Source organism: Tympanuchus pallidicinctus, unplaced genomic scaffold (assembly GCF_026119805.1).
Source record: "Tympanuchus pallidicinctus isolate F22 unplaced genomic scaffold, pur_lepc_1.0 scaffold2, whole genome shotgun sequence".
In the NCBI taxonomy this organism is placed as follows: Eukaryota; Metazoa; Chordata; class Aves; order Galliformes; family Phasianidae; genus Tympanuchus; species Tympanuchus pallidicinctus.
This window is the reverse complement of record NW_026294721.1, coordinates 20,951,181-20,963,916: the sequence shown is the minus strand read 5'-3', so window position 1 is coordinate 20,963,916 and position 12,736 is coordinate 20,951,181. Positions and strand designations below refer to the sequence as shown.

General features: G+C 38.7%; 3 protein-coding genes across 7 annotated transcripts in view; 2 read left to right on the top strand and 1 right to left on the bottom strand.

The window, feature by feature from the left end:
* KLHL5 (kelch like family member 5) overlaps positions 1-2,797 on the bottom strand; it is a 49,420-nt gene extending 46,623 nt beyond the window's left edge. For all 4 annotated transcript variants that reach the window (XM_052681742.1, XM_052681741.1, XM_052681739.1 and 1 more), the window contains exons 1-2: positions 2,565-2,797; positions 579-671 (exon numbers count right to left, since the gene is read on the bottom strand). The gene's annotated coding sequence lies outside the window, so the exon portion shown is untranslated. The remainder of the gene's footprint in view (positions 1-578; positions 672-2,564) is intronic.
* Positions 1-12,736, top strand: part of RPL9 (ribosomal protein L9) — a 228,772-nt gene that overhangs the window by 147,493 nt on the left and 68,543 nt on the right. The window lies entirely within an intron of this gene.
* Positions 5,327-12,736, top strand: part of TMEM156 (transmembrane protein 156) — a 31,361-nt gene continuing 23,951 nt past the window's right edge. For both annotated transcript variants that reach the window (XM_052681755.1, XM_052681754.1), the window contains exons 1-3: positions 5,327-5,472; positions 9,428-9,709; positions 11,238-11,489. In XM_052681755.1, coding sequence (XP_052537715.1) covers positions 5,373-5,472; positions 9,428-9,709; positions 11,238-11,489 — 634 coding nt within the window. In that variant the 5' untranslated portion in view covers positions 5,327-5,372. The remainder of the gene's footprint in view (positions 5,473-9,427; positions 9,710-11,237; positions 11,490-12,736) is intronic.

The following is a 12,736-nucleotide window of genomic DNA, read 5'->3' as shown; positions in this document are numbered from 1 at the left end:
TTTCTCCCCCCAACATTCTTCTACCTCTTTGCTTTGTGTGTGTGTCAAAGCTACTCCGTTTGAAAACGGCTGTGGCTTAGAAAAGTCTTAGTACTTTCCATTTAAAAAAATGAAATTAAGTAAAAGCCAGTTAGTATTATCAACGTAATGAGATTTGACTGAGCAGTCTGTAGGCTTCTATCGTAAGCGTTTTTCTAAAGCAATATTTTCTCTTACAGATTCAGTAAGAAATTTTCCACTTTTTTCTATACTGATTAAAAGATTAGAGGATGGAAGTTTCTCATGTATTTTGAAAAGATTATAATGAGCATTATAGTATTACTGACAGTCTTCTATAAAGCATGTTTTGATAAACATCAGACATGGTAAGTGATAAAAATAAATGCAAACACTCCAAACATTAGAATCTGAGTCCACAAAAGCAAAGCAAAGTCAAATCTTGCTTGTGCACACTCATCAGAAATGCGCAGTACAAAACTTAATGAAGGTGTAATCAAGAAGGCCCAAATCCTTTGTGGATGAATTCATATTCATTGTAGCATCATTCAATACTGGAATTGAGTAAGTACAATAATTACCTACAACACCAGAATGATCTCTAGGTGTTTACAGAATCATGTAGTTCCATTTGTCTTCCTCCTTCCAAGAAGATGAGGTAGGCAGAAAATAATCTACGGACAGAAAACAGTGAGAAGAAATCAGAAACAAGGCACTGAAAAAATCTTGAGAACAGACTGCCTATTCTATTCAGTCAGAACTTTCATTTGTCCCTCAGTTCATAACCTGAAAGAGATTAAAGTGTGCCATTGAGCAACTGTCACCTCAGATCCTTCCAGAATTTACATAAATTACATATACAATAAACTGTTCAAAGAAAGAGGAGGAATGAGAATGAAATTTGAATACAAAAACTCTCAAGAAACACTGCATTACAAGATTAATTATAATTATTTTTTTAAAATAACTTTAGTACATTTTCACTACTTTGCCTAGCTGTAGCTCCAGGAAGAATCCAGCCTGCTGAGACAGCATGCATCCACTTTTTGAATCAAAGTGACCACAGTCACTTTAAGAAGAAAGAAAACATCCCTGTAAGGCACCTATGCATAATGTGGTATCTAATATCTGACCTTCAACAGTTTGATCTTTCCTACCAGGTGCAAGGACCTTCCAGCTGTGAGAACAGTAACATGAACCCACCTGGAGCCCATAACCTCATCACTTCTACATGGTTGCATTTGTTAAGGCCATGCAGCCGATTAATACAAATATTTATGATCTCCAGTTGCTTCGTTGGTTATTTTGAATGAAAATTTAACAACAATTTTGTTCCCACAGAAAAAAAGCAAATAGTGGATAGCGAGGTTTGCAATTAATTCGCTCCGCCATTTAGCTGTAATAAAAGGGAAATCTGGCTGATAAAGAGGAGGCAAACCTACACCTTATTTTTTGTAAAGGAAACACAGCAATTTCCTAAAAGCTGAGATATCTCACATTATTGGGTGATGTTTTGTCCATTTCAGTAATTTCCCTTATCACAACTGAACTACATCAATACTAGCATGGAGTATCAGAACTACTGATACTGGGGATCTAGAGCCAAAGAATTGGCACAGCTTCATCCAGTGTGCGTCACCAGTTAGCAACAGTTTGCAATTAGCTTGAACCATAACAGTTTAAGGCAAGATTTTTTTCAATCTCTGTGGATTTTCTTCTGATTTTATATTCATATTCACTGCCTTTCTAACACAACGTTTTAAAATCTACATGCTGGCAGGGTCCAGCAGCAGACTTGTCCTTCCAACAGACGTCCTCAAAAGACAGTCTGATGATGCTGAAGGGCGGCAGATGAAAGCACTGCCTCAGCTGAGGGTTACTGCCATCAGTTTGGGTCTGTCCTCCATTGTGCTGCTTAACATTGTTCGGCAAACAGAAAACAGGAAAAGCGTGAAGTTGGAAATGTGATCTCCGCTATCAGGAATGCATCTCTGAAGTTCAAGCTTTGTTGTTCCTTTTCCTTTTTTTTTTTTTTTTGCTTTGTTTTCTTTTTGTGTTTTAAAAAAGTCTTTATCTGCGTGCACCTCCCGGAGTTCTGCTGCAAAAACACCTTCACAAGAACGGAAAGGACGGTTCCGGGAAAGATCACTGAACACATCTCGTGATCCGTTTTCCAACGTGACGCATCCCCACAACACAAAGCGTTTGTCTCTGTAAAAGCTGCCGACCTGACCGCGAGTTCAAGCTTTTTATCCCTATCCACGTTCGTAACAAGACCCGAGCGGCAGCTCTTACTGAAAACAACACTTGGATGTCTTCGCTTCGGACAGCGGGAAGTTGGAGCACCAGCGGGCTGACAGCCGCTCCGCCCCTAACGGTGCCAGCCGGGGCACCCCGCCCGGGGCACAGCGCGCCGCGGCACCGCCGCCCGCCCGCGCACCGCCGCACTCCCTCCCCGCTCGGCCGCGGGAGCCGCCCCCGGAGCCCTCCTCCTCCGCGCTCTCTCCTCCCCCAGCCGGCAGCCCCAGCCCCCTCTCCTCGCCGTCGAGCTCCCGCCACCCTCTCACCTCTCGCGGTCCGGGAAGGGCCAGGAGAGAGAAGAAAGGAGGGAGAAAAAAATAATAATAATAAAAAAAAATCACAAGGGAGGCCCCGGCACCCCCCGCCCTCCCGCTGCCGCTCTGCTCCGGGGACGGCAGCGGGAACCGGGAGGCCGCTTCCCGCCGCTAACGGGTCCCCATGGGCCCCCGCCGCCGGCCCCTCCCCTGCGGGCGCGCTCCGGCGGCTGCGGCCCCGGGGCCGGCCGCGCACGCGAGGGGAGGGGCGGGGCGGACCCGCGGCAGAGGCGGGGCCTATCGCCACGCCTACTTCGCGCAGAAGGCCCCGCCCCCCGGCCTGAGCGGGTGGCCCGCGCACCGCCCCAGCCAGCGGCCTCGCTTCCGGGCTGCTCCCCTCGGCGCAGCGCGCCCCCTCTCGGCTGGGCGGCGAAGGGAGGCGCTGGTCCGCCTGTGCGGTTTTCCTTTTTTCCTGCGCGCTGGGTACCCTTTCTGTATTTTGACACAGCGCAGCGAATTATTTGTGTCGTTCTGTCCGTCCTCCATTTAGTTGAAATAAATCAGCAGTGACACAAGGCACAACATTTAACCTCCTCTCATGGCACCGTGTAGTGCTGTGGCAGCCTGTACTCGCCCTTTAACAGGCACACTGACCTCTGCCGCACTCCTCATAGCACCTTACCGCTGACTTCTGCCACCCAAAGGGAGAATAATTTTCCAAATTAATAGACTGTGTGACAAGTCAGATGTGCCTCTGACTGATAAAGCTGATTTAGGGGTGTGCGAGATCATCGGTGAAACGTGGCGGGACGTGTTTGAAGCAGATGTATGTCGGGCTTTCATTGCCTAATTTGTAAGAACATGCAGCCTACGTGGCTGAGTGCTCCGTCTGCCTGTGCCATGACTGACTCTGAAAGATTTACTCAGTTTTCACTAAATTGCACTGAGAAGTAGTGTTTTCAAAGACACTAATTGCTTCAAGCTGTGGAAAAATTATTAACTAGGTGGACAGAAGTGTCCCCCAGCAGGAAAACTCCAGCTTTTCACTGCAGTGGTCACTCCAAGCAGACACCCGTTTACACACACAGCTGTCTCGGGGTAATCATGTGTAGGCTTAGGATGTCCTTGGGGTGCAGGGACAGGTCCTGTGCCATTCTCCTGAACTGGAGACTGCGCTAAAATGTGCCTGAAAAAAGTCTGAATGCCTTAGAAAGGCATAGACATGCATATTACTTGCCAAAGTCCTCCTGCAGTTTCTGAAAGACTTTTTCATTCCGACTGGGTGAAAGGGGTGGGTAAACACTAGCAAAACCTAGGAAAGTATAAATAATATGGGAGATATTTAAGTGCAGCACAGTCTCTCACAGTGTAGAGCTAACTTGCTAAAATGGCATATAAACAGTGCTGTGGTTATAGTTTATATTTTAAAGTCATACTGGTGACTTTCTGTATTGCTGCTGGATGTGGCTCTGAGTGATGGTCCAGCTGTAGCTGTTCCTGTCCATTGCAGAGGAGTTGAACTGGATGGCTTTTAAAGGTCCCTTCCAACTCAGATGTATTATGTATTATTATAATAATTGCTACTTATGTTATAACCTGGTGTCCAAATAAAATTAGTTCATTTTGCTTTCTTTTAATTGATTTCATCACATAAAGTTGCTACATTTAAAATTTTGTGTTAACAAATTTGTATTCATTAAAGCTCCAGCAAAAGTCCTTCTATAGTGGGTTAAATTCCACCTGGCCTTACTCAACTTTTGAGGCAACTAGATAACATTTGGGGCATTTCAGGTTCATGGGACATTTCTTATTTTAACTTCAATGGCATTGCTTCTGTTTGGCAGTACTCACTATTTAATGGGTTGTAGGAAAAATTCTGTCAGAAAAGAACTGCATTAATTAATTCTCTCATACTCTAGATGCTCGATATTTGAGAAACATTGTTTTTACATATGCATTATCCAGGATAATTTTATACAGAATATTCCAGAAATATTCTTTGCAGTCTCATCTAGATTTCACTTTTCTAACTGGAAAGTTAACTTTAAAATTATAACTACTAAGTATAGAAATAGTAATGGCTCTTTCCAGACTTCTCATGATGTAAAGGTTAATAACATGCCGAAGACACAGTACAAATTTGCAACACATCTGCTGTCCTTTGAGAATAGAGCAGCAATGATGCTACGAACATCTCATCCTCAGTTCGTTGGAATTAAAACGTTGCTTATTTACCGTATCAGTAACTTGAAGTTGTAATGATTGAATCACCAATCTATTGAAGTCTTAAAGATACAGTAATACATGAAGTTAAATGTCATATGCACACATCCTGGCCCCAGTGCACATGTATATAAATGAAACAATAAATTCTACATATCTGACTCATCTGACTTATTTTTTAGTGAAGCTCTGACTTTTTTTTTTTTCAATCTTCTTGGCCAAAGGAGAGCAAAATTTCTTCGCAAAGATGATTATATTATTGTTCAGAAGGTATGTGAAAATGGCCATTAGGGGATGATGTTCCTAAAACAAAATTGCCCCAGATGAATGAAATGTTTTCTATGCGTTAGTTTTCTTGTATTTTCATCCTGATAAATTAATTTTATCTTCACTGTTTCACTTGAATCATTCTCAGACAAGCCAACATAAGGACAGAACTACTCTCTCTACAACTTAACGTGACAAGGAGTAAAAGAAAAAGTCATATTAGAAAAAGGAAATGCATAGATGTTGTTTTGCATAAAGCCCACACCACGCTGAAAGCTAAACCAGGAAGGAAGTTGCCACCACTGTGCTAGATGGGAGTGCTTCAGTGGCATGTGCTTGATTTTAAGAAAATCAGAACTCTTCAGGTTAGCTCTAGGAGTACTCACCATGTTTATTTTATGTTTACCTGAGTTTTTCAAAGTCCATGAAGGTGAGTGATCAGCTTTTAAAGGACCCCTTGCTTGTTCTGAAGTCTAATTGCAATTGAAAAGTTGGCATGTGCTTTCCTGAAAGTGATGGTTACGATGCTATACTTGTATGAACTGTGTAAGTCGTATATATAGATTGTTTTCTTTAGATTTTTAACAAACAGAATTCATTATATGTAGTAATTTGAAAAGAGTTTGCTGTTCGTTTATGTACATTGAAAAATTTCTGGTCACTATATGCATATAACTCTACTTTTCACTTGCTTCCTCATTAAGTTAGTAGTTGCAAGGTGTATGTTAAGAAGCAGCTACCCATGTCTTTAAAAAATAAGTTTTCTTAAAAAACTCTCAACACAAATGCCTATAAATCTTCATATGGTTAACCTATGAAGGAGATACACAGAGGATGCAGAGGTACCACAATAAAAAAGTAGAGCAGAATTGGTATTATAGCTCAGTGAAGCAAATCTGTTAACAGAAATCCCAAATACTGGTGATCCCGAAGGTCAATAATATATTTCAGATGAATACAAAATATGTGAGTGTAACTAATGCATTCAGCACTTTCTTAAAAATTCATAAATAAATTAATATTAAAATAGCTTTGTCACAGCTGTTCCTAAGTAAGGTTTTGTATAAGACAAATCTTATAATAAAAAGAATCCCCTTGACAGCTGGTGTGTTCCTAGACATCACTACATTATTTATTTCTTTATGAAGTAATTTTCTGGAAACAAATTAATACCAAATATACCAAGATTTGTTTACTTACATTTACATTTTTATATTGATTCACCAAAACCAGCCACTGTGACGGTGGCTGGAATATAATATATAGTTTTTCATAGGTAATAAACCAACAAACTTTTTAAGCTATCGTAAGTTTCAAACATTATGAAAACAGTCATCTAGTTTAAGATGTTGGAATAATAAATGTTTTACCTCCACACAGAAGTGATCAAAGGACTTAGTAGCACAGACAACGCAAATAAACAATGCCATGAATATCAGCAGAAGAAAACATTGACGTTACTGTCAAACATTCAAGAGTAATTGCATTTTTCCACTGGAATTGTCCTAGATTATTCTTCTTGGAGTTGCTTCACACTGCAATAACACGATTGTTGCAATGCTGAAATTTATGTATGGTCTTAATCACATTATGTATAAAATGAATATGAGCAGCGCGCTGCACAGAACTGTAGTTGGAAGATTAGAATCATAGTCATATTTTGGATGTTGTAAAAACTATAGAATAATATGAAAGACTGTGCAACGTCTGAATTATTTGAGAAAGTAAATACACTGAACAATTTAATATGAAAATTTCAAGGAATTTGGTTTCTGGTTCATTGAAAACCTTCTGGGAACTGCTTTGAATCCAAAGTGTGTAGCAAGCTTAAAATGTACAGAATTACTTTCCTATAGGTGTTTCAAATTGCTGGCTAGGAGGCTGTGGACATTACTTCCCCACAAAAATTTGTTACTGGAAATCTTCACTGCCATGTAAAAGGCAGCCACTGTGCCTTCTATGATCGGCTCCTAAATGAGTGGTTGAGACCTTGTTTCACAGGCTTGTCTAAGATCACATTAACACTGCAGGTACTTCAGGTTTTTGATATAATGTAAGTGAAACTTTGATTTTTTTTACCCTAGGGAAAGTTCTAGCATTTATTTTGACTCCAGAGTGGGAATAAAATTGAAGATTATGCCTTAAAGAGACACTGTGAGAAAAATCTAACCCAAGCCATTAAAAACTTATCAAAAGAAAACAGTTCAGTATCACCAAAACTGAAACTTGTTTCCCTCAAATTCATAAAGCAACAGATCTATTTGGCTGAAAGTCTGTGAAGCTTTACATTACCTCAGTTTAGAACAAAATGTTGCTGTTTTTTTGGAGCCCAATGCTCTCAATTCTGGTCTCGTCCTCTGGGTCTGGTTATTTGATGGACTGTGTCCACTATAAATCTATCATTGTGTACTCCCCATGTTGTACTGTAGGCCTCTGCCATCTCTGACATGTTATGTATTTGCTACCATTTCTGCAAAGAAGTGAGAAAAATGCGATTTTGTATACTGTTGAATTGATTTGAAACTGAGTATCATAGATCAAAAGAAAAAAAAATAGTTAAGCTAATCCAAAATGAAATATTTATTATTTTCTTAAGGCGAATAAGTTTTTTTTACAAATTCAGATTTTCCCTATGAATAATTTCATTTTAATAGAATTGGATTTTCAGTAGAAAACAGAACAGAAAACTAAATAGAGGCTTAGTAAAGGATTTAATAACCAGAGAGCTTCTTAATATTAAGTATGTGGGTTACAGATTTTTCTCAGAGGATGGTAAGTACCCTCCCTAACAGTACAGCATTCAAACTTTTCCAATCCTTTAGCATACTCTTTACGCTCTGTAAATTGGCTAGTATTAGGCAGCTCTTGAGCCTGTTTGGTCATGCAGAGCATAAGATGCAAAATGGAATACATGGTGCTGTGCACAGACCCCCTGACCACAGTCAGCAGACTCCCAGGTCTATGTACAAACTCAGTGAAAGGGGCCTGGTGGGGAACTGCCATTTGCTGACCTTGAAAGCTGTGGCAGTAGTCTTTGACCAGTTCCCCACCTGCATGCATGCCTTGCCAGGAAGGTAAACATTTTCCATCCGATGTTGGCTCATCTGACTGGAAGATGACTGCCCAAACCATCTCTTCCAGCTGGAAGAACTGGGTCTCAAGAGCCTGCTCCACTCCAGGGTGGTCAGATCAAAAGCATTTTGAGGAAAATATTTTGACTTTCCTAATGGAAACGTAAAATCTTAGATTTTTTTTACCCACATATATAATATCTTACATTTCAATGTGTTATGTTTTATGAGTTTATCACATTCTTATGTAATGTTAGTAAAGTGAAGGTAACTGACTTTGGCACTGGATTTTGGATTTTATTTCTGTTCCTGCCTGAAATCCTTCACCGATCTGTTTCTGAAGCCAGTCAGCTCTGATATGAGCACAGATGGCTGTTGAAACTGTCAGATTGCAGATGAGTACTGGAGCAATCAAAGGCTGTTTTCCTGTCTATATGTAAGGATTTATGAACATATCACTCATAATGAGTGTTAGATGCAGAATTTCCACATCACAGACATGCAAAGATACTACCAGAATTGGAAGGTTAGCTAATATACTACGGGTTAGCACTACATCAACTCATGGGAGAGATTATTTGTGTTCATAAATACATATTTCATGTTGGAGTCCCAGAAGATTTTTAATCTTCAATTTCTTTCATACTGAAAAAATAGTTCAAGGTTAACTCAAGTAGAAATACACAGTTCATATAGGAAAGCCTTGCTTTAATGTAAAAGACATTTAAAATAACATGCATTAATAATTGAAACTATGTGGGTTTTTGGTTTTTTTTTTGTTATTTGTTGCATTAATGTGCTTCAGCTGCAGTAATTTGGTATTGAAATTCAACTAGCAAAAACACTGTGCATTAAGTTTAATGATTGAATAGAAAAAAAGCAGGAAGGGTGGCTGGAGGATTCAGCAGTATTTCTGTGGGTTTAAGTGTCATTGGAGAGAAAGTTTTCATTCTCCTAACTATTTTACAGTGTGATCACTCTGGTGGGTTGCAACTGCATGGTCGCAGGGCTATGTTTCCTGTTTCAAACACAAGTGGGTTTCATTTTCTCTTCAAGCAAACTGAAATTTGAACAACTTTGACACTAGAGATCACCACAAATGCAACTCAGTCAGTACTGAAAGATATTCCATGTAACTCAGTAATAAAATCCAAAATGTATGTTGGGAAAATATTCTCTGCTTTCTTCTCCTTGCTTGATGGTGCATGCAGTATTCTGCCATAACCCTCAAGAAGTGCGTTTCATTGTATGATGGCTAAAGGATATTTTACATGAAGAGATGGTTTTGCTAATACAGTACTCTTTGTTTTTCAGCTAACACTGTAGTTGTATCGTGCATGGATTCCTGTTCATTAAATAGCACCACCTTTCCACTTTGTACTTTTAATAATTCCTGCAAAAGATCGCTGCAACAAAAAAGAGAAAATCAGATTGTGTTACTGAAGACCATTGTAAATCATTCAAATTTCCAGAATATTCCATGTATTTGCCTGTCTTCTAGTAGGGAACAACAGTCAAATACTAAGTACTCAGAGTCTGAATCCAGCAGAGATGTGAATGTTGATCATCATGAATCAAGATCAATAGATAAAAAAAGTAAGTAGGAAAAGCAAAGTACTTTATTTGGAAGTAGTCAATTATAGCATAAGACTTGATGGCTTGATTTGGTAGTTGAAGATGATAATATGGCACTGGTTCTCCATTGTCTTTGCAAACTCTGCAGGTACTGCTGTTGTTTGGTGGTTTTTTTGGTTGGTTGGTTGGTTTGATATATTTTTTTTTCTAATAGCATTCTTTGCATTGCTGCAAAACACAGGTTTTTTGTTATGTTTGTAGCAGCAGTAATTCTTGGCTGTGAGTGCTGATTTCTTTTCTTTGAGGATCTTGTGTATGGGGGAGCATTCATTATCTTAAGGTCTGCAAGAAGTGCGGCGAGATTGCCTTGTCCAACTATTCCAACTATTGCTGTTGCAAATTTGACCCCTACCAGCTGGGTTTTACGAATGCATTTTTATCTCTTTTTTTTTTCTTGCTGGATTTTATAAAATATTTATTTGTAGAGTTCTATAGTTTCTGATGAGTTTTCTCGATAGGTTTAATTTTGAGAGTCACTGTGGATCTCTGCTTGCTGATGGCTGATATTATATGATGAAAATTTGCAATCAAGTATCTGAAGAAATAAATCAAAGATGGTAACTACTTAGATGGCAGCTATGCAGAAATTAAAAGAACTAAATGACCATTTTTGTGCATATAATCTGTAATGTCCATAAACAGTTAGTGGCATTTCTTGTTTAATAGAAGGCAGCACTGAATAAGGACAGGCCCAGCAGTATGAAACACTTAGCAACATCCACCGTTTTTCAGAGTAGTAGCAGTATGTTTCTTCTGTGCCTTATGCATTTGCAGTGTATCTGAAAACATTTGGAGGAGGAGAAGCTTCTGAATTCTGCTCTCCTAACATTGCCAGCAACAGGGGCAAGAGGCCAAGACCTGAATGTGAGAAATGCAGTTTTCTTTAAACTGCATCGTTTCCTTACTGAAGAATAGAGCTGTCCTTCCAAGCGTGGACAATACCAAAACAAACAAATATGTGGACAAACTCTGTTCTTATACACATACAACTCTAACACTTCTGACAATGTCTCATTTACCTGTATTTGTTGTTAATGTTCTACCAGCCTCACAGCTTGTGGTTTGAAGTGAAACAAAGGCTTTCTGCAACTAATAGCACAGGAGCTAGATGTGCACTGCAGATGTCTATCATTGTACAGCTTTTATTGTTTCTTTTCTTTCATAGCTCAGTTTTTTGCTTTGTTAGCTTTGACAAAATGTGACAGAGCAATAACAACAACAAAAGATTTGAAGCTAGTTATAAGATTAAAAAAAAAAAAGGGCAATAATTTGCTGAGGAAATGTATTTTTTAAGGATAAACAGTACTCCTCATAACTGTTCAGGATCCTTACATCCTTTTGTCCATTTTATTACAGTCAGTAATGTAAAAATGCACTATTTATTTTCTTAAATAAGACAGAGAAAATATTTTATTGCTCTGAGAGTTGTATACTGTTATTTAACAGGTTTGTTTGTTTGTTTGTTTTTGTAACCTTGTATTTCCTATAGCCAAAGACTCATCTGAAGTGAACACAGAAGATGCTATTTCTTTTTATAAATATTTTAATTTCACCATGCTTCATGCAAATGAAGAAGTAGAGCATAGTACCTACTACATTCTGGAAATCCACATCAACAGCTCCATAGTCAGAGGAAGAAGTGCAGCTGAAGAATACCTAAATCACTCGTGTCTAATGGCTATGATCAATGACCAAAACAGCTGTATGAATATTTCACTGCAACTGAAGTCTTACATGGAATGTAAGTTACAAAGGAGATTTGGAAACAATTTGCATCTTGCAAAAAATTTGCAGTAGGTAGTTATCTGCTTTCAGCAACCATTTGAAACTATTTCACAACAAAACAATGCAATTTTGATCATCCCTTAGTACAAGACCATTGTAAGTAGTCAGCTGACATGTTTTGCTATGTTTTGTTGTTGTTGTTTTTTGTTTGGTTTTTTTGTTGTTTTTTTTTTGTTTTTTTTTTTTTCCCTAGAAACAAGACAGAAAAATAAGCATCTGTAAATGTTAATTTTTTTCTCCACTTAATGATGACAGACTTACAAAATGCATGTTTGAAAAAAGCTGGAATTACTTTTTTTCTTTTTCCCTTCCCCTTTATGGCATAATTCTGCTGTCTAGAAGGTAAATTAAACAATTCAGTTAACTTTGAAGGCAGAACAACCACTAGACAAGTTTGACTTTTCATAATGTTGTGCAGCAACATCCTACTTTCAGCAATTCTTAAAAGAGAAATATTCTGCTGAGCTAGGCTTACTTTTCCCTGAGGACAGCCTGACAGCTATTTAAGTTTCTCTTTGTGCTGCAGGAGGTTGCCTGACCACAGTCAGGCCTTCCAGCCCATGTATGCTACACTTTCCATTGGGGAATTGCTGAATTATTACATTCATTTAGTTTTGTAAGGCAAATGCATTTTATGCTATGTCTTTGCTGGAAAAGTTAAGCGTTTTTGAGTTGGATAAACCAGTGTAAAATATTTCCAGGTTAAATTCTAGTAAAGAGAGGGAACTTTTTTTTTTTTTTTAAAATAGGACTGCATATGAGCATAGTTTTCAACTTGCCCACTAATTTTAAAACTGTGATCTCACCACCATTTCCTAATAGTATTTTCAAGTTATTGATAAAAATTAACAACTATTTCGCTTACTTCAAAACAAAGCTGGAGAGGTTCACAGAGCTTTGACTGGGCACTATTGGCATGCAAGCCAATACAAGTTACTACAAGATGGAGTACAGTATCATGCCTGAAAGGAGAAGGCCTAAATGACTTCTATAAAAAGTACTTTTTAGTTATGAATTAGGAGGGATGAACTGTGCTTACTTGAAAGCCTTATTGGTAGTTACCGCTTGACCTCTCAGAGAAGAAGGCATTCAAAGTTAATATAGGTCTAATTGTGGTATTCTACATCAAGAGAGGGAAAACAATGTTTTGGCTGTGGCCGGTAATTTGATTTTATGAGTCAGAGTCAAATTGTTGTTTGTTGT